At 47.4% G+C, this 22,328-nt stretch overlaps 1 protein-coding gene across 1 annotated transcript in view; it reads right to left on the reverse strand.

Annotated features, from left to right (window-relative positions):
- CAPN13 (calpain 13) overlaps positions 1–22,328 on the reverse strand; it is an 83,478-nt gene that overhangs the window by 32,232 nt on the left and 28,918 nt on the right. The window contains exons 3-8 of the mRNA XM_060652057.3: positions 20,083–20,161; positions 19,177–19,292; positions 13,708–13,844; positions 8,391–8,565; positions 7,379–7,453; positions 2,710–2,795 (exon numbers count right to left, since the gene is read on the reverse strand). Coding sequence (XP_060508040.3) covers positions 2,710–2,795; positions 7,379–7,453; positions 8,391–8,565; positions 13,708–13,844; positions 19,177–19,292; positions 20,083–20,161 — 668 coding nt within the window. The remainder of the gene's footprint in view (positions 1–2,709; positions 2,796–7,378; positions 7,454–8,390; positions 8,566–13,707; positions 13,845–19,176; positions 19,293–20,082; positions 20,162–22,328) is intronic.

Below are 22,328 nucleotides of genomic sequence, written 5' to 3' on the forward strand. Positions count from 1 at the left end.
CTGTCTCAGGACTTAGTGCCCTATGTTCTAGTGCTTGTGGATTTCTCGCTGTCCCTCACTAGACTCCGAGTTGCAGGAGCTCAGTGAGCGTCTCTCACCATTACCTGATCACAGGGGCTGGCACAGGCCTTGGCAAACAGGCATGCAGCAGTTCTCTGCTTGCTTAATTTATACAGTTGTCCAGTTCATTGGGATCATGTTTTCCAGAAGCTAGTCCTAGGGTCTGTGAAGGAGGAGGCCCTCACAGGCAGAAGGGAGCAGCTGTCGCTCCCTCAGCCCCCTCCTAGTGGCAGAGACATGTGCATAAGCAACAGGCCCCAGAGGCACAAACATGCAATGAATTTATCTCTAGGAGTGGCTTGTACCGAGGGCCTGGGTCAGCTCTGTGCTGGAAAAACAAGGCAGGGACCACCACTCAGACTTCGGGCTTTCAGGCCGAGCCAGTCAGATGTGTTATTGTAAAATGGCAATTTTATAATTAAGTGATAATTTCATTTTCTGCAGTGTGTAAGGGAAAATAAATGTAGTGTAAATCAATATGCTATCGATTCACGCAAGTTTGCCTTTAAGTGTGTGCGTCTGAAATTTCAATTATAGCAGAGATTGGACCATTCGGCTCCTTCTGTCCATTTTCACTCCTTAAAAAGTAGGGGGGAAATCGACCACCTGCATGGAGACTTGGCCCTGTTTCTGGTGGGAGATGGTGAGCCTAAACGCAGCCGGTGTGTGATCCTTCAGAGTTAGTGTGGCCAGGTGTGCTCCCGTTCCCTGCTCTGTACACGACTCCCCTGTCAAAGGGCCTTCACAAATCCTGTGCCCATAGGGTGTAAATCCAAATTTATGAGGTGGCATTGGGCTCTCTGGCCCCAGCCCCCAGCATTTCTTTTCCAGGTTCTGCTGCCGCAGGCCAGTTTGCTCGCCCCAAAGAACACACTGTAAGTGATCCCAGCTCAGCACAAGGTCTATACTTCCCCACCTTCCTGGTGACCTCTTCCCAGGTGAGTCATGCTTTTTTTTTTTTCTGTTTGAGTTCAAGTTCGACTCTGTGAAGGTTGCCCTGAACATGCCAACCCGTGGGAAGCTTCTCTTCCCTAATCTCTGGTGCCCCTTGCTGCCTTCACTGCTCATGAGATATTTAGCATAGGGGATGTGGGCAAATTATCAACTCAGTTAAATCTGTTGCCTCTTCTCCTATGCAAGGCACATGTGTCATTGACGTGTGCTCTTCCTTCACTACAACCCCAACAGCCAACCCAGAATCAGGGATTCTGCCAGTCACAACACCCCTGGGCCATATTGGCAACTTGGGGTAATGACTGAGAAGAACTGGCAAAGGCCAGAGGTTAAGATTTACCCTGGGGGAGGAAGGAGGCTACCCCAGGGAAAGAGGAATGAATAAAGGCAAGATAAAAGGAGAAAGGGGAACAGAGAGTAAAAACACAACGCTCTCCAGTGGTTCCTGCTGTTGCAAGTTCATCCCCCTTCTGCTGAGGGGATTCAGCAGCCCTGTTCTCCAGGGGGCATCTGAGACCCACCAGGTTCCTTCTATGAATCCATGTTGCTTATTCCCTCCCTTCCGCCTGCCCCCCCCCCACCCCAATGGACATTAATCTTATGTTTGCCAAGTGCCCACGTGAGCTAGCACACGCCAGCTGTTGGGGCTCAAAGAGGATCAGAGTGACCCTTGCCACAGACCAGCCTGTGGCATCATGCCAGGTTCTGGGCAGCCAATAAGCAGGACAGGGACACTGGCCAACTCTGTGTTTGCCTTCCAGAATGCACTTCTCAGTGTATTGGTTTTTACTGCTCATTGGGTCCTGTTCACCTGTTTGTCTGAATGCTTTGCATTTCCTTTCAAGTCTTCCTCTCTTTCCCACCACTTCCCCTCCCCTTGCCCCTTGCTGGCTGCCTTGGGAGCAGGTAACCTGTCACTGAGTGACCTATCACTGGCCATCTCATTCTTAATCGGCAAGGGGGTGGGGACCAAGGATCAGTCTTCTTGGCAGCTGAGAAATGCTAGCCTCGTTCCAGGGAACCACTGGCCACAGAGCTGGTCCCCATTGGCCAGCCAGGTCAAGAGAGTAGCTGCCTGCGACATAGCCAATGGGCATCTGACACTTACCTCCATTCACTTCTATGAACAAGGTTGAGTCCAGACATCAAGTGGGAGTCCAGATCAGTAGGGAGGATGGACAACCCAGGTGGCCAGATCTTTGGCTCAGCTCCCCAACTGCCCCCCAAAATGAAGTCTTTTCCTCATGGTGTCATCAGGATCAGAATCACATGGGATCCCTTTATGGGATGAGGCTCCTCCTCTCCATCTCTCTCTGCCGATAGAACCTGGCTTCTTTCCTACTCCCTCCCCAACCCTCAAAAAAAAAAAAAAAAAACAAACCTAATTCTGGGTATGTGGGTTCACGGCGCTGGACTGTAACCTTCTGGGGGATAGATACTGGGTCTTGTCGTCTGTACATATCCCACAGTACACAGTGCACTTAGTGCAGAGAGCACACAGTCGGTGTCTAATAGATGCCTGGTGAATGGCATCATGGGAATATGATTTGGGCCCACAGCCGCACACCGGTGTGAACCAGACAGGCCTGCAGTGAGATCCACAACAGGAGAGACAGAGGCCACCCTCTGGGGGCGGGATGTTCTCTGCATACCAGATCTTCAGGAAGGGTAGAGACAGGGTTTCAGAAGCCATACCCGTCTGCCCAGCGCCCTCTCCATTCCGTGTTGCCCCAGGGGTTCCACAGGCGGATAAGATCCTCCCAGCTCCCCCGGTATTGAATCTGCAAAGAACAGAAAAAGAAACTCTCAGGACTCTCCAGCAAAAGTCAGCAGAAAGAGGGGATATGAATGCAGCTGCTTTTTACCTCCAAGGACTAATTTAACTTCTGACCTCATTTGGCTGCAGCCAGAAAAAAAAAAAAATTGAAAGGAAAAAAAAATCAATGTGTCTCTGCTGCCTACGTGGGGTGGGAATGAGGGAGGAGGAAATGGCCCCTCTCTCTGCTCAGCACCTCAAAGGGTGGGCACAGCTTCATCATCCCGTATCGGTGCCTCCTGGAATGTGGGCTGAGACGTCAGAGCAGGTCAACAGCATGTGGTGCTACAGAGGGGACAACCTGATGGGTCCCCAGCCTCCTGCAAGTCCCGTCCCCACCGGTCTCTCCATTTGACAGACAAGGCTATTTCCCTGCCTGCGGCCCACAGGCAGCTGTGCCGGGGTCTCCACAGTGTGGTCCTGAGCGACAATGTGGAGGCGGCAGACCAAGCAGGAGCGGGATGGCCTGGGGGGCAGGAGAGCCCCTCATAGCTCTTCTCAACCTGCACCCTGGCACTGCCCCAGGCCCCCATTACCCGGCCTCTGCCAGCACCACGATGGGCTGAACTTCTCTTCCTTCCCCAGGCACCTCCTGGTCACCAGCTCCCAGATACGGAGGCCAGCACACGTGCTTCTTCGGGCCACAGAGGCCAGAGGGCAGGACCGTTGACAAGTTACAACGGAATAGTTCCAACCCTTTGAACCTACATTCCCAGATACAGAAGCCCTCGGCCTGGTGGGGGGAATTAAAGCATGGTTCTGTTGTAGGCATGACACTGATCTGTGCTAAGGTCGTCTGTGGAGGCCAAGGCCTGCAGGGGTGAGAGAAGGGCCTCACTTGCTCAGTGGTTCCAGGTCAGAGGCAGCGGACAAAGCCAGAGTGCAGGGTCACCATATGCAAAAGAAATCCGCATGTGAAGCCGGGCTGGGAGCCAGGTGCCGGCTGAGAGCATTACATCCTTCACCCCTCACCCCCACCCCCCGCAGTGGATGTTTATAGAACCCTCGTCTTGCACAGGAAGAAACGGAACACCAGAGAGGTTAAGCAACTTTCCCCAGGCCACAGAGTAAGTGGCAGAAGAATTCTCACTCCAGCCACTGTCAGTCTCCTAAGCCCAGGCTCCTGATTTGGAGATGGGAGCAGATAACGGCTTCAGCAATCCAGGGCCAGCCCACTCTCTGGTGGGGCCACAACCCTGACCTCACATCTCACCCCTGGGTCACCTGGCCATGGCCCATGTCATCACCAACAGGGCAGTGCCATGAAGGAGCAACGCAGTGAGACAAGGGCCAAAGAACTTGGCTTGGAGAAGGTTCTTTTCCATCCACTTCTATCTGGCTGGCGCCGTAGGGGAAGGTGCTTTGGCTTTTAATGCCACATGGGAGAGGAGAGGCTCCTGGCACATGCTCGGGTTTCCCACCCCTCTCTGTCCCACCCCTAGGCACTCTAGGCTTTGCACACACAGTCGATTTATTAACTGGCAGTGCCTGATGGAGCAAGGGCATGAAAAATGGTTGCCCGGTGGCCCAGAAAGCTTAATGAGCCACCCTCAGTGCCTAACATAGTCGGGGCTCAGTTGGGCACAGGGGAGACGAACGGCCAGTGAGTGGAAGGAGCCGTAAGCAGGGCTAAATGAGGCATGCCGATAAACACTCACCCCCTTGCCCAGGGGAGGCAGCGCGGAGCTAGGTGCATAATAAAATATGCCAATCTCATTTATCTTCCTGTGTCCCGCCCGGAGGAGGATGAGCAGATTAAAAAACACACTGCATTTATGGGCTGGTTTAATCTTAGCACTTGTGGTCAGTTGTCACCTCCTCTTTCTGGAGGAGAAATCTTTAACCAAGTCAAATTCCTGGGCCTTGGCAGGGAGGTTCAGGAGTCACACTCAAGGCCAAGGTCACAACTACCTCTGAGAATGAGCACTTGTTTCACTCTCCTGGCTACTTACTATACCCCTGGCCCTGGTCAGTTCCCTCAGAAAGGGTATCCCTGGGTGAGAGGTGACCCGCATTATCTAGTGTAGGATAATATTGCCTCATGTGTATTCTATTAAATGCTAGTTCTGCAAGCTGTTAATAATTCTTCTGAGAAATGGTTTCATGATTAATGGTAGATTAAGACCAAGCTGTCCCTGTATTGTCAGTACTGGCCTCCTTAGAGCCTTTAACATGCTAATATCCACTGTGAATCTCCAAGGGGATATAGTGAGCAGCATTTCCCAAGGGTATTTGGAAAACTGCTTTCACAGAGGATCTCACCAGGCTGGACTCCTTACAGCACATGCTAGGAGGTGTTAGCAGACCCTGAGTGGCAGGAGGGGAGGGAGGGGCAGGGGGGATGGACCATCCAGGACAAACAGTTTGATGGTCAACACTAAAGGGGAGGTGTCCTGTTTAGACCACTCACTGTGCTATAAGAACAACTCCTAGTGTGTGCTGTGGGGGAGCCAACATTCAGGCTATGAACAGAACCATCAGGAGCCCAAACCCTGATTCCCGTATTCACCTGTATGGGCTTAGCCCTACGTGTTCACATGGTCACTCTATAACCTGGCAGTCACTTTTATCCCATGCCCAGCTCTGCGGGGACACACATTCCACGGCCATCTGGACCTCTTAATTCACAAGTCCCTTCTCCCCCGTGTTCAGAGGAGAAACATAGACTGTCTCCATGTATAAATGGCCTTTTCCAGGAGTGGCAGAGACAGCATGCAGGTACCATGGCTCCTTCATTCCATGCCCAGCACTGTTATCATTCTTCGATCACAGCTTTTCCACTAAATCTGGAAGCAGTGCCACAGTCTTGTTCACACATAATCCAAGCAGCACTGCCAATGGATCCAGGTTGGCACACGAGAAAACCGATTTGCTACCCGTAGCCTAGACTTTCCACACCTGGGACAGGGAGTCGTGGGAAGCGGAGTGTCTGTATATGGCCTGGAGTGACGATGGTACTGGCCGTCCCCACTGAGAATTCTGAGACGGCCTTGGGAGAATTCAGGGGAGGAGAGTCTGGGGCTGCTGCGTCTAGGATCTCTTCTGGCCAGGGTTAATCAGGACAACCTCCTCTTTGCTTGTGGGAAGAAATGGATTTTGAGCTCCTCGTATACATTCTATGATGGAGGCGGAGGTTCAGTGACATCATCTTCACAGGCCAAAGACAGATGCATTCATTCACTCATGCAAGTGTACTCATCCATTAATCCAATGAGCATTTATTAGGTACCTACTGTCTCCCAGGTGCTGTGCAGAAGAAGCATTTTGTGATGGATCTCCTTAAGGAGAAGAGTATAAGGCAGAAGATACTATCTCTGTTTTGTGGAACACTTGCCAAAACACAAAACGATGAAGCAACTGACCTTAGGTCCCTGGACAGGAGGTGGACGGATACAGGGAGAAGGAAGGCAAATGTAAGAAAGCATGCCAGAAATAGAACCCGACACCATACATTTTATGGCTCATAAATACCTGTGAAAAATGTACCCTGGAGCTTGGACCACTGTCTCTCAGGGCCAAAGGACATCATCAGACCCCATGAGTTGCGGGAAATAGAGAAGACCGGGGAACGTGTGTGGGAAATCACTGTGTGTGGGAAACCACACAGCTGTGTGATAAGCACAGAGGAACTGAGGAGACATGGTGTCTAGGCCCAGCCATTTCAAGTAGCTGTGTTAACCCTGACCTTCCCCTCACAGGCCTCAGCTTCTCAATTATGGATGGAGGAGGCTGGACTTTAGCAGTGTTTTCCAGACCAAATGATACTGCACGCAGTAATCACATATACTTTCTTCCACCTAAAGTCAGTTTCTGCATCAATGGGAAGAACTGTGCTCCTCCTCTGCCCCCCCCCCCCTTTTCCATGGGAATAAAGTCTAGCTGGGCATATGGCGGCCTAGCTAGAGAGTATGTTTCCCAGACTCCCTTGGGCCTCAGCGTGGCACTTGGTTGATTTCGGACTAATGGGATCTGAGAGGAAATGGGGTGTGTGTGTGTGTGTGTGTGTGTGTGTGTGTGTGTGTGTGTTCTGTGATGCGTGCTTCTCTATGGATGTATAACTGTCCCCTGGTCTCTTCCCTGGCTGGGAGAGGAGGGACTTGGAGCAGCTGCCCTGGGCTCACGGGTAAAGGCCCCATGTTGCAGATGACAGAGCCACCTGTCAGCTCTGGGTTTGCCCGCTTACCTCAGAGAGAAATGAACCTCGTTTGAGCCCCTGTATTTTGGAGTGTCTTTATGGTAGCAGTTTAGTTGGCACATAACAAATAAAACCCTTTCAGAGCAAAACTTGCCCCAGTCAATTGGGTGGCTCATTCTGTTTTCTTTTGGGGCTAATCCCACAGTCTAGCTAGACACTCAGCCTGCCTGAGATCAGGTCAAGAATGGCAAGATCGCTAGTAGGCATCTGGGGATAAAGATGCCGGGCACCAGAGTTTCTGGATGAATAGAAGGAATATTTGAGGCTGTCCACATTGAGCTTGCTGAAGGCATGTGATGCTGACCCCTGCTTAGAGGAGCAAGAAAACAGGGCTCAAACCCTGGAAGCCTTACCCACTCGGCTCCGGTCACTGTGTAGGCATGCTGACTCACCAGGCCATCTTCCATTCTCCTGGCCTCACCTGTCGGCTTCAAAGGACGAAAGCAGACCAAGCATTAAGCATTCACAGGCTCTTCAGAAAAATAGAAAAGCACAATTCAATCAGCAGCTAAGCTGTGGCGGGATGAAAAGCATCCCACTGACTCACACTGGAACGGCATATGTTCTTGGAACTCTTTTCTAGAGAGGCAGAGTTTGAAGGCTGCTGGGTGGTTGAGGCCCCAAGCATTTCGTACCTCAGGAAACTGCCCCATTACTGACAGAACCCCACTGAGTCCCAAGGCTGACCTGGACTGTGTGCTCCTCCAGTCACTGGTCACCAATGACACACAGCACAAAACACGTCAGTGGGGCATTCTGGGGGAGTTGGGAATACCCACCACCCCTGTGCCATGAGTAACTAACTGGGATGCAAAATGCATATTAGTTTTCAGGTGGCATTTCAGATTGGGGGTGTGCGACTCAAAGCTCATGTGTTTACAGGGTAAAGGAAACATCCTCACGGATAGGGGGCTGGCTGCCTCTGAATAGACTCCGAAATAATTTGGAGGATCACCCAAGCTTTTCAAAATGGGACACACTGACCTTGGGATGCTGTCTTTGGAGCCGGTGAGAATCAAAGAGCGGCCCAGTCACTCCAGACCCCACTGCTCACATGAAAGCACTAGGTAAAGGCTTTGGAGTCAGGCAGCAGCATCTGAACCCTGATCAGCCACTTGCTGGCTGTGTGATGGTGAGTATTTTACTTGGCTTCTCTGAGCCCATTTTCCTCTTCTATAAGTGAATTCTGCAACCCCTCTCTCAGAGGGAAGGCTGCTGTGAGGATTCAATCAGGCGGCCTCAGTGAAGGATGGTCTCCATGCTCTGTGATGTCTGCTTGGCCATGCCCCTGACTACCTGAATGGGTTGGTGGCTGGACATTCCTGGGCGAGGAAGGGCTCCACCTAGTGTCGGGAGTCTACTCACCGAGGCCGGGGTGCCGCAGGTCACCAGGGAGCCTGCCTTGGCTGCTGTCTTCAGCATCATCACCAGGTCAGAAGGAAAGGAGTGCAGGTCGATGCCAGTGACCACCCCTCCTGTGAGGTCCACCAGGGCATCAGGAAGGAAGCCGTAGTGCAGGTTGAGATAGGACCCACGAAACCTGGGAGGGGGAAAGTCACAACCGCCCCTGTGGCAACTTTGGTGAGATGCGCCAGGCAGGGAGGTTGCCCACCTGACATCCGCATATTACCCAGAGAAGGAATGCCTGATCTGCACCTGCACTAGGGCCATCTGCCTTCCATTCACTAAGATGGCGTTTCCAGCAAAGTGCCACTGTCCTTCCCCTGCTCAGCTGAGGCTGGGCAGCCTCACAAGCAGCAGTATTGTGCAGAGGTCAGAAGTGCAGGTGCTGGAGCCACAGGGCAGGGGCTGAATCCCAACCTCTCCTTATATTTAACCGCTTAACCTTGGACAAGTTATTTAACCTGGCATGTGGCAAGCCCTCAATAAACACTGGATATTCTGGTGATGAATGTCCACTGTTTCCTGTTCAGTTTAATGATAGTGGTAAGTACTCATGTGAGGGATACTGTGCTAGGCACAGGCTGTTCAAAGATGGGCAACCCCCTGTCCCTGCCCTCCAAGAGCTCAGCCAATGACCCTGATGCCTGCTGTGGCCACATGCAGCCTCTGTTCTCACGTAGTGTGAAGCATGGTCCAGAATTCCTACTCTCAGGACTAACCCACTCATCCCAGGATCATCAGGGATGTTAGTCAACTTGACTGAAGGTAACACAGGTGAGGACAAGTCCTACATAACATGACTTCAAAGCAAGCCACCTGGAACCCTCGTACATGTTCTGTAAAGCACTTCTTCCCACTCTTGTGTGGGGTTTCTGCCCCTGACCAGGGTTATCACCTCATTTCACTTCCTCCCCATTATCCCCCAAACCTGAGTAGCCCCAGTCACTCACTAGAGAGGCTGACAGATTCCAAATTCAAGAGCCAAACCACTCGGGTTCAACTCCTGTCTTCCCCTCTCATGAGCTCTCAATCCTGGGCAGGAAGCTGAGACTTTCTAAAGCTCCCCTTGCTCATTGGGGAGTGGGCATGTAACAGTCCATGCCTCGATGGGCTGCTGTGCCCCTTCTGCCAGTTCTTGCATGGATGACATGCAGAAAGTATCTGGCTTGCAGAATGCATGCTTGTTACATCACTATCAGGCACAGCAAGGCCACCCTCGCTCTGCTTCTACCTCCACAACTGTTACTTCTTTGCAACAGCCCTCTGCCATGGGGACATTTCCCTTAGAATGTCTACTTTCTGCCCTTGGGGTTCTGTTTGCTATGAGAGTGAGTGGATCATCTTGGAACAGAGAAGAAATGCCTGAGGGCCCAGGGAGAGCTTGGGGAGGAACACACCTCTGAGTTTATCCAGGTAAGGACAGTGGGATGGGCATTCCAAGGAGGAAGAATCCCCGAGCCAAAAAAGCATGGTGGAAGGGAGCCAGTGATGGTGCTCCTGGAAGAGAGGCTAGATGGACCACTGAAGCACTCCAGACAAGGGCAGAATTGTTTTGAGAACTCAAGTTCCTGTCAATGGGGTCAACCGAAAAGGCTCCCAGGGAACCCTAAAATACAGGCAATGCAAACCCACAAAGGACATGGAGCTGAGGCCAGGCAGGGAGTGGGGAGAAGACCCTGCCTTCTGGTCTCAGAGCTGCCCAGTGGGAGACTTCCTCACCACTGCCCCTGTCACTCAGTCTTCTCACCAGAGACCTTCTCTTCTGTCCCTGGAGGGATAAGCCAAGGCCAAGCCCCTCACAAGCTGGTGGCAATGTGGGGAATCTCTGACCATGGCTTTCTTTCTCGTCCTGTGAATCAGGGAGGGGGTCTGGGTCTGAGATCTTCCCTGCTGCTCCTCCAGGGGGCCTTCAGCCTTCCCTTCCTGGTCCTTCACTTGGAAACAGTAAGGTTGACTGGGTAGGCTTGTGGGGTCCTCCAGACCCTCTTATCTCACTATATCTCCGCCTCTGCCATTGGGCGTCACTCAGAATTCACATAAGTTCGCTTCAGCAAATACATGTCAAGTAGCCAGTCAAAGCAGGACAACGTCCCAGGCACAAATGCCACGGAGAGCTTAAAAGAGTCTTTTTATAAAAGAAAGCTCTGGATACACAGAAGGGCCCTTCTACAGAAACTGCCATGCAACAGATTGATCTCAACTCGTTAAAACTGGTTCTTAATCTTATCTTCCTATCTCCCTAGACTCTTTGGGGTATTTACTTAGTCAAATTCAAAGTCTTATTCAATGACCTTATTCAATTCAAAGTCAAATTCAATGACCATTATCAAAGGGTCATGTCTAGTTGGGGCTGAATGCCTGACTCTTGATTCCCCACATGTATTCTGGCTCTGGGTCCTAGATTAGGAGGGGCTTTGCTGAAGGTACTGGAAGTTCACAAAGACTGGGGTTCTGGAGCCCATTCTAGAACCCACCAGTGTCACCTCCCACACTGCAACAGCCCCATCTAGATGCCCTCAAGAGCCCTCTCTGGCTTTAAACAGGGCTGCATCAGAGCCATTCCAGAAAAGCAGCCCAGGCCCTGTCCTGATACATTGGCCCACTGCTTTGGTGTCTATGGGCCTCCTCTGATACCTTATACTTACACCAACCTACAGTTGCCACAGAGATACTCAATGCATGGGGAGGCCAGCTGCCCCTCTCTCACTGTCTCTCCACCATGTCCACAAAGCCTGTCTCAGCAGAAGCTGGGTATTTTGACAAGGAGTTATCTCTCTGCTTCACAAACATGAGCTCACGAAGACTGCTGATGCTTCAGAAACATGGCAACTATTCTTAGCCCCCTTTGCTGACAGGAAACAGAAAGGGAAGAAAGATAGAACTGTGTTCACCACACCTGTCATTACACCTTGTCACCTGAGCCCAGGAATTCTGAGAGCGTCTTGTTCTCGTCTCTGTGCTTCAGCTTCATTTGGGGGAAATGTCTATCTGCCCAGCAATGCTAGGAAAGAGGGATGAATTTAGACATCTAAATCAGAACCAGAAAGGATGCTGAGATGCTGTGGCTCTTAATTGCCAAGATTCCATACAGGATGATATGCAGCCTATCAGATCTTGTCCCACAATCTCCTATTTTATGACTTCTGGGGACAAAACCTTGCCAACATAGATCTGACTCAACCGATTCGTTTCCAGACTCCTCAGTTGCAAGGAGAGTTGAAAGTTTAGAATGCATGTGTTCACTGGCCTACATTCTTGGCGGGGGAGGGAAGGAGGGTCATCTCCATCTGGACGAATGCGTTCTCCATGTTTGTGCTGTGGTAATTGTGTGCCAGACACTGAGTCCCAAAGAAGCAAAGAGACAAATCTTTTTCCTATAGAACTGACAGCCTCAAGGGATGATGGAAAAGCACACAACAAGTGGAACACTTGACCTTGGGCTGCTCATTTCAGTGTTCTGAGCCTCAGTTTCCTCATCTTTCAAAGAAGGAGGTAGGGCTCGAGACTGACAGAGGTCCCCTCCAGCTCGGATAGCTCAAATTCTATTGTGCTCACTCCTGCATTCTATGATTTCCTTCTTTGGTTGGAGGGGAAAGCTTTTAAACAGCTTACTAGTTTGAAACATTTTATCCTCACTAGATTTCTTTAGGCAGTAGAATGTGGATTCTGGGTCCACTTTCCCATTTTCTTTTCAAGCTGAATGATTGCTCTAGGTTGACTGTTAACAAAATGGGGTCAAAGTCATCATTTCATTCCACAAGGTTTCTAATTCTCCAAGTGAACTGGCATGCTCCCCTTTTCACATAAGGGAAAAGCAAAGCCCTGAAGTGGGGAGGGCTGAATCCACAGTGGAAAGAAATGGCAGTGTTTGCGTAAGTCACTTAGAAACAAATTAACCTCCCCAAACATATGGATTGGTTCAACAACCTTGGCTGTTATCTCGGATTCATTCTCAAATGCTAATGAACAGCTCTTCTTGACACTGGAAATGAGCAACAGCTTTAGTTTTTCACAAGTAGGCTTGACAAAAAGAATGCAAAAAAAAAAAAAAAAAAAAAAAACCTCTTGATATGCATGGCTGTTCAGATTGTAACCTCCAGAAGGGTAGGGACTGGGGTGGTCTGTGGGGTTGTTGGCATCCTCATGGCGTAGGACTGAACTCAGCAGGGTCTTCAGTCTTCCTAACTGACGTGCCTGGGTCAAATAACTGAAAACCCCAGCAGATTCCAGCTAGTGACTACCATTACATCACTATTTGGAATTTTGGCTTCCCAATCTGTAAAACGTGGTGGGTCATGGTGATCTTTGGGGAACCCGATTCTATGACACTCCAGTAATTCATTTGCTCCTGAAAGTGATGGTCCTTTTGTCCCCTAGCATTGATTTCTAGCTCTGATGTGTCCCTCACTTGTGTAGGTCTCTATGACAGTGACATCTTCTATACAACATACAGTTTTGCTCACACCTATTGAAGCCAGTCTCAGAGTCTTTATCCTAGTTCCAAGCACAGTGCCTGGCCTATGGTTAAATGCCTAATAAACATTGTCTGAATAGATGCAACTCAAAGAGGCTAAATAAAACGTATGAATTGGGGTGTTTATAAGTCATTGAGCTTGTTAACACTAGAAGGTAGTCTTTGAATCATGGTTCTTGAACCATATAATAAACAGCAATTCCTGCCCTGTCCCCCCCACACAGATACAATCTCATAGTGGTCATTCCAGGCCCCCAACTGCCCCACCTCATTTTGAACTGTCCTGCCCCTAGGTCTCTGCTTAAATCCTTCCAATAGTTGGGAATAACTTCCAACATGTCCCCTTTCTCCTTGCTGAAATTCTACCCATCCTTCAAGGCCTCACTCAATGCCATGTCCTCTATAAAGTCTAAGCCTGACTCTATGAGTCAGAAAGTCGATTGTTTTCTTTCTCTGTCCTCTGATCAGACTTTGACCTGATATTATATTTTATTTGGGCTCTTATCCCAGCCCTTGAAATAATAGTGTTGTTAGTACATATCTCTGTCCAGCCTTGCCCTGCCCACTCCTTGTTGAGTGCCTCTGGGTTCCTCCCGTGGCTCCAACAGAGCCTTGCATACAGTGATTGTTTATGAAGGATGCCCAGCTAGGTGGTAAAGGCTCTGATGCTCCCAGGGAATCATGTCATTCAGCAGAGCTGCCAAAAGTCCTGGGGCCAGCTGCTGTGGAGCATCCATCAGGACAAGCAGCTGGGCAGGTAAGGCCAGCATTGAGGCCCTGTGCTGAGGGGTGGGCCATCCTTACTTGGCATAAGCTTTCTCCAGCAGGCAGGGCCAAAACTCTTGGTTGTTGTTGCGAGGATGCACAAAGAGATATTCCCTGTTGAGGATAGGCAGGCGATCATCAACCACCACTTCAACCCACTGGCCACACTGCCAAAACTAGAAGAGAGATGAATATATGCCTTAGTAGAGCTGCGGCAGAAGGGAGCTCCAGGACCCCTGACCCATGCCAAACAATAACCACTGTCACCACATAACCTCCCCAGTATAACAACAAACTCTATCCAGAACAAAATCCCAGCTGAGGTCAGTGGACAGGGGCCTGGCATGTCGACTTCACTTGACAGATGAGTCACAGGCCAAGTGAGTCAAAGAAAATACATGCTGAGAGGAAAGAGACTTGGGTTTTTGTTTGACTTTGCTACTAACTCTGGCCTCACTTTGGCGGGTCCTTTATGAGCTTCAGACACACAGGAGACTCTCCAAGTATATCTTGGGCACAAAAGGGCAACACAGGGAACAGTTGCTGAATAACAAGGAGAATGGTAGATACCGAGTATTGTAATGGGGGACAGGAAAGCCTACCAGGGGCTAAAGGCTTGAGGGAGCCAGCAGGATTTAAGCAGGTGGCAAGGAGGTAGGAAAGGCATCCCAGATGGCAAGGACAGTGTGGGCAAAGGCCCAGAGGCCAAATGATGAAGATTGCTCTGGAGGACTGAGCAGTGAGAGCCTCGCTCTGGCCTTCCTCAGCTCATGTGAAGATAGTCCTGCCATCAGAGTAGCAGAAATCAAACTGGCTAGCACTGCTACTGCTAAGAGCACAAATGAACCAGATGGTTCTCTCCAAAACAGACTGCTTTAATCTTCAGTGTTCAACTCTTAATGGTTCACCTGGGGACATGACCAAATGAGGAAAATTCATAACAAAGCCAGCCTTTGGGAGTTTCTTGGCTGGTCTGCCCTGTGCTGGATAAGCAGCAGGGCTTCCAGCTTCAGGCTTGAGTCTTGATGAAGGCAAGCCTATGACAGGTGGGCTCAGAGTAAAGCTGGGTGGATGTGATCTATCATCTGCTTGGCAGTGATGGGAAGCCATCCACATGGCTTTTTCCACATCTGGGTGTCCCAGATGTTGGGCTGTTTCATCCAGCTGAGGATGCACTTCACAGTAGAGGAGACTGAGACAGAGATGTCAGTGGAGACAAAGCAAAGAAGATGTTTTCATGGTCATTAGTGAACTCAGTGCACTGCAGCTGGTTCCAGCACAGCTGTGGATTTGTGTCCCTACTGCAGTAAAATGTGTAGACAGGTGAGGTTAAAAGCCAACAGGGGTGTTACTAGGAGGAAGGTCATGAAATATGTTTGGCACACCAAGGAAAGCTAGAAGTGGGGTACTGGAAAAAGAGCCTGATCTGAATTTGGGGTTTAACTGGATAGCAAATGTAGTAGAGAGTGGCCAGTTACTGGAACTGTGCTTGAATACTGGTTTTACCTTTAGTTACCTGAGCAATAGACGTTGGGTAAGACACTGAATTCTCTGGGTATCAGTTTCCTTATCTGTCAAGTGGTGGTAAAGTATGAACTTCCTCATAGGGCTGTGATTGGGATCTGATGATATTGTGAAAGTGAGATCAGTTTTGAAAGTAGTAACTATTTTTCAATAGCTTCTTTCAGGACCTTGGATAGTGCCTGGTGCAGCATAGACTGGAATGAGTAGTCCTGGCTTGAATGAGCTCCTCTGGTTGGTTCTCCCTTAGAATTCACCTTCACCCCAATATTCCCACATGAGTAATGCTGACCAAACTTGCTCTCCTTATACAAAGGGAACACCAGATAAGATCATTGTTCCCAGAAAGGATGCAAATGGTCAAGAATGAGGTCACCAATCTGCATTTCCTGGTTCACCTCTACTTGAGTAGGGCTGGCATCTGAATAGTGTCTGGACCGTCTGAGAAGCATGCTGGTGTCATTTTGTCAACACCCAGGTGTCAGACGGAAGCCAGAAATATTTTGAGCAAAGTAGCCATGTTGCCTGGGCACTGGGCTCTTTCCAGAAAGCAGTGCCAAGTTCAATACCTCAGCTGTTTCTGGAGAATTGTGGAACTTTCTCACCATTCAGAAGGGCAAAGAGTGTCCTGCTTGTGCCTCAGTTTCTCCTAACTACCTGTTACTACCAACACTGGCAGTCTAAGGTGAGCTCAGACAGTAAAACTTGCATCTTCTAGCTCACTCCTTAGTCAGATCCTTGGACCACCAGGATGAGCATCACCTGGAAACTTGTTAGAAGACCTAGTATGCAATTAGTTGGACTTTAGGAAGAGAATACAAAGTAAAGGAGGACACCCAGAAAAAAATGAAGGGAAATTTAGCTGAGCAGAAAAAGGAGTAAAGTCTTCAGAATGAAAGGGCTCAATGAATTCCAGCCAAGATTAGTTTCAAAAAGGCACACATCTGGGCATACTTCAGAGAAATTTCTGAACACCAAGGAGAGAGAGAAAGTACCTCTTATAAACTTGAAAGAACATGTTGCATACAAAGCCAAAAGCATAGATTGACATTGGATTTTTCTTCTGCAACATTGGAAGCTATAAGACAAAGAAATAATTTTTACAGACTCTTGAGGAAAGGAAATGTGATCCAAGAATCTCAAACCCAACTGACATATCATTCTTAGGCAAGGGCAAGTGAAAAATACTCATGTGATCAGAGGAAATTATTCAAGGAACTACTACCTAATGAGGATGAAATTAGAACAAGGGGAAATAAGATAAGGGGAAATGAAGGGTGAAAGAAACAATGGTGAGCAAGGAGTTTAAAATATACTTTTATAAAAGTATATTTATAGAAATATGGAAGTGAAATTGATAAGGAACAGATGAACAAAGATAGAACAGAAAAATGTAAATAACAGGAAGCTGAATTAGCAATATGAGCATCAGATAGAGAAGAATCCAAAGCCCAACACATTAAACACAATAAAGAGTGATATTGTGTGAGCTTTATTCCAACAAGCAGATAGCAAGAACATAAACCTTTGGGCACCACAGAATAAAACAGGAAAAGGTTAAAGCTAAAACATCTGAAAACATAAGAAGGACGTTCCAAGGTATAACTTTGGGGAAGAAATTCAATTCACCTCTTTTAGAATTTGACAAATCAAGCAGACAAAAATGAAGTCAAGATAAAAAAAGTTAACTGCAGACACAACAATCTGCAAATCAGAAATCTGACTTCATATGTAAAACCTCTGATCACTGGATATTCTTCTCATATGTCCATGAAGCATTTGCAAAAATTGTTGTAGATTTGGCCATGAATAAAATTTTAATAATTTCTCCAAATGTAGAGATTTTATGAATATTCTCTGATCATAGTTTAATAAATAGAATATAAACTATAACCAAAGCTTAATCAAAACTAAAAGTACATTGCCTTAAAATTAATAAAAGACATTTTATATCAAAACCTATAAGTAGATATCTCATATAAAAATTTATGGTTTTAAAAGTTTTCATTATTAAACAAAAAGACAGAAAAGTGTACAGTTTCAGAAAACAAAAAAAAAAATAAAATTAACAGAAAGTAAACAGTACTTAATAAAAATAAATTGAAATTAGTTATATAGAAAACAAAACTCCAAAAGAAAAACAGAATAATGAAAATCAAAGGTTGATTTGTTCAAAAACCAATAAACAGATTGCTTTGGCTAAGAAAACCTGTATTATGAAGAAAAGGAAAAACAAAAACATAGCACAGGGATTGATAAAGTGGATTTAACCATAGATTAGAAGAAATTAAGTGAATTTTCAGACAATCACATAAGCAAATTTTGGGCAATAAATTTGGTCTGAGAGAAGTAATAGTTGGTTTTCCTGGCAAAAAAAAAAAAAAAAAAAAAAAAAAAAAAAAAAATTTCAAGATTAACCCCAGAAGAAATAAGAGACACAAGCATTTTAATAGCTGTTGAACACATTGGAAGAGTAAAAGAAATCATGTTGAAAAAGGAAGTAGTTCCAGATCTTTTAACTATTGTCTATTTTACTTTCAAATATCAGATAATCCATGATTAACAACCATTGTTCAAATTATTTCAGATCAAGATATGCAAAACTCAGTGGGTTCATTTTAAAAAGCCAACATAACTCAAACATGGTAAAAACAACAACTAAAAACCAATTCTACATGTGATATAGATGCAAAAATTCTAATAACATTTTTAGCAAATTGAATCCCACAGTGCATTAAAACAATGGCACACCAGGAGAAAACATCACTAAAATCAGGAAAAGGCAGGACTTTATTCTTGTCACTCTTATTCAAAATTGCAAACTTCTAACTAATGGGACAAGGACAAAGGGCAAAGTAAGTTCTATAACTAATAAAAGTAGTGACAAAATTATCTTTATTTGCAGAGAATATTCATTAACTAAAAAATCCAGACTCTACTAAAGAAAAAAAAAATTGGAACTAATTAAGGAATTTGGTAAGGTGGCTAGATACAATTTAGTATTTAGTAAGGAGTGGCTTTCCTCTTACCAGCAACATCTAGGTAGAAATGAGGGGGGTGCCTGGGTGGCTTAGTCTATTGAGTGGGCTGACTGGCTTAGGTCATGATCTCACAGTTCAGGAGTTCGAGCCCCGCATTGGGCTCTGTGCTGACAGCTCAGAGCCTGGAGCCTGCTTCAGATTCTGTCTCTCTCTCTCTCTCTGTCCCTCCCCTGTTCACACTCTGTCTCTCTCTCAAAAATGAATAAACATTAAAAAAAATGAAATGAGGGGGAAATCTCATTCACATTGGCTGCAAAATTGTAAAATATTTGAGAATACGTTTAACAAGAAGGGTGTGACACCAATGTGGAAGCATAGCTATAACATTTTATTGAAGGGCATAAAACTAGTTCTGAATGAATAGAAAGATATACCATGTTTCTGGAAAGGAATAATTAAAATAATAAAAGTGTAATGTTTCCAAATAAATACATACATTTAATGCTACTCCACTCTGCATCACAGAGTGCCTTTTCTTTTTAATTAGACACAATGATTTTAAAATTCTCATCAAAGAATAAAAGCGCAGGAATTACCAAGATATTTTTGAGGAAAGAACAATGAATAAGGAAGGAAAACTTACTCTGCAAGATGTTGCAACTTACTCTACAGCTACTGTAATCAAAATAGCAAGATACAGCACAGGAATCAACACAGACAAAAGCTCTATGATGTGCAGGGTTCTTGATTAATGACTTTTTTTTTTTTTTTGGGCTAAGTGTTTCTGCTATTTCTTTTTATTTGTTTACATGAAAACGTTTTAACTCCCAGCTCTCCCACGTGCTGCCAGACCTTGAGCTCAAATCCTTTCTTAGAGGTACGCAAAGTAACTAACACACAGGTGAGTCTTCCATTGTAGGCTAGCAGACCATGAGAATATTCAAGATACTCGCCTGCCTGTGCTCACAGAGAACCTAGGTGAGAAGTGTCCCAGTGGTGCACATACCCGGAAACGGAAGATCCCTGCGTAGTGGCATGAAAAGCTTTGGTCCATCAGGATCTTCTGCAAGTGCTGTGGGTTTTGTGTCAAGGAGCCCAGTGCTGCCAGGAACCAGCAATCTCCTGTGAGGGGACGGAAGCCATGAGAGGTCTACTGAACACATCTGGAAGCCCCACTCCACACATTTCGTGGGTCTTTGTCACCAGAATCCATACACCTTCTTCTGAATAATACATTCCTTTTCTGCCTGAGAGAGGAGAACTGGGGAAGGGTTCACTGGGGCCAGTTCCAAGCAAGACAGAGAAGGAGGTGGTGATGATGTGGGGGTAGGGGTGATGGGAGTTGGGGTGGCTATGAGGAAGGTAAAAAGGGATGGGGGGGGGGATGGTGATGGTGAGGGAAGTCAAGAGAGCCCCATCCAGGAGTGCCTGGGTAGCTTACTCAGTTAAGTGACTGACTCTTGATTTCAGCTCAAGTCATGATCTCAGGGTTCATGGGTTCGAGCCCCACCTCAAGCTCTGCATAGATAGTGCAGGAGCCTGCTTGGGATTCTCTGTCTCCCGCTGTCTGCCCCTCTCCTGCTTACATGTGCACTCTCTCAAAATAAATAAATAAACTTAAAAAAAAAACTAAAAGTGAGCCCTAGCCCGGCCTCAGCAGGGTTGTTGGGACAACCTGCCTCTGATTCGCATCTTTCTAGAGCTGCCCAGAGCTGAAGTTACAGGAAATCTTGTTGCCAGTGTGAACAGTCCATCCACACAGCACCAAGGGTGCCGACCTTGCATCCTCAGAAGCTGGGGTAGAAATCTGTGGGTCTGGGTGGGCACCTCCTTCTGTCTGTCCCTACCTGGAGGCTGACTTCAGGCTGTCTGCCCTGATCCAGGGCCAGGAGGAAAGACGTTGAGTCCTTACCGGCCTCTCCTTGTTGGATGTCAAATCTGCTTGCACCTTCCAGGATGAAGTGAGGTTCTGATTTACCCTCTAATATATCCTTAGGCAAGAGGGAGAAAAGCCATGAGCATCTTTCATTCCTCTGTGTCCCCAAGTGGTACCCAAGACATCACTCATTTCGTCTTTGAGGGCTAGAGGTTAATTCTTAAACAGGTGCTTAAAATCCGAGTTAGAAAAGTTCCCCTCATTCTTCAGGTTTGATTGCTATCAGGAAGGCAGATGTCAAAGGGGCATATATGTAACTGACAAGACAGGCAATAAATGTACAAGCAAAATGCAGGAAAAGATAAACATAAATAAAGGCTCAGGATCCTTACATCAAATAGTCAGCCATCCTAGTCCCAACTAGCAGTGTTGTAGTAACAGGTTATAAACAAACAAACAAAAAGATACATTTGTTAGAGGACCCTTTTAGAAACATAATAAAGCATTCATTGTGACATGTCCTCTCTCAGCAGTAGGGCATTCTGGGCTCCAGGTTCGAGTCCAGCCACGCGCTCTACCGGATGCAAGATGTGTTACTCCGACCTTTGTCCACTCCTGGGCTAACTCACAAACTGATTCTAGAAGACCCCAGGTCCCTTGTCTTGGGTACTGTTACTTGGAGCCCAGTCGTGCCCCAACCTCTAACACACAGAGCGCGTGGCAGCCACAGAAAGGGGTTTGCGAGAGGATTCTGTAGTGCTGCAATATCTAGGGAGAATTTGGGGAACTCCCAGCAGACACAAGGATTGTGAGAGTTCCTGAAGGGGCTCCCATGGGTCAAGGAGCCCCAGGGAGCCCCCAGGTTTTCCCTACTGGAAGTCTGCAGGATTACCCTCAGCACCCTCTCTGTGCAACTGTCCCCAGATTTCTACTGCATTTGCATACTTTGGTCATTGTTCCTGTATCATTGCTTTTCACATTGACGAATAAGTCCCCCCAGAGAACAGGCCCACAAAGTGGAAGTGGATTTATTTGCTCAACAGCCATAAATGTACAGAGTCCTGTGCTTTGAGAGACCTGTCGGCCCTTCAGAAACTGCCAGTTTCCTGGTGGAGATGCCAAGAGGCAAACAAAGGCGTGCAGGTTTGCAAACACCTCAGCCCGGCTTGTGTGGGAGGGGTAATTGCCTCACTAAACCTGTTCCCACTACCTTCTCTACAAATAACTGGCCGTCTCACATTCACCAGGAGAGGTGCACCCAGGCTCAGACCCTTCCCAGGTAGAGGCACCAAGCTGGCCTGCCCTTTCCCCACATCTGGGCTCCAAGCTGGGCAGCTAAGTACCCGTATCTGGGAGGACGCAGGGACCTCCCCCAACACAAGCCAGCAGCACAGAACTCTTTGCAGGGCCATGGAGGGAGTGAGTGTCCCCGTTCCAGGACAACTCCAGGCACTTCACCCAGCTGTCCCCAGCCCTTCTACTGTGGAAAGGAGGTAAAGATCTCACTAGCATTTGCTGTCACTGAGCAGATGCTTAAGATCTTCCACTCACAGGAATTAAAGAGACAGGAGGCCAGTGGGCTTGGATGGGGAACAAAGATAGCTTTGCTCAACTTTCCTGACCTGCCTGAAGCCCCAGCTCTCCTCTGCTGTTTGCTCTGGTTTTCCCTGCAGTGTGACTGCAGAAGGGGGGTGGGCGTGCTGAGAGTCATGGAGACAGACCCAGGGTGGAACCCTGCCCTGCCTTCTCCCTGGGTGACCTTGAACCACTTCCTTGACTTAGCTGAGCCTCAGTTTCCTCATATGTGAAAGGGAGACTCCGGTGGCAAAGCCATTGAGGCACTGACTACCTTGCTGAGGTCCAGGGGCTTTATTCACCCATCGTCTCCCACTAGCCTTGCTAAGCAGGAGTTTTTCCACCTAACAGATGAGGAAGGATGTGGATCCTTGGGACATCGGACAAGGTACATGTTCAATAAATATTGATTCCCTCCTGTAATATTTGCAAAATTCAAAAGGCCATACTCACAGACAAACCCAGAGCCTCAAATGAATTCATTATTAAACATGATAGAAAAAAAAACCATGAATTAAACAATCAACTCATAGATGTTAGAAAGACAAAAAGAGCCTCAAATAGAGGCAGAAAAAAATGATTAAAGACAATTAGTGAATTCTAAAATAGAAAAACAGCAAGACCAATAAAGCAAGTAACTCACTCCATTTGGGGAAGAAGGTTTACATAGACCCAACCTTTAACAAATATGGTAGGGAAACCCAACT

Source organism: Panthera onca, chromosome A3 (genome assembly GCF_046562875.1).
Source record: "Panthera onca isolate mPanOnc1 chromosome A3, mPanOnc1 haplotype 2, whole genome shotgun sequence".
Lineage (NCBI taxonomy): Eukaryota > Metazoa > Chordata > Mammalia > Carnivora > Felidae > Panthera > Panthera onca.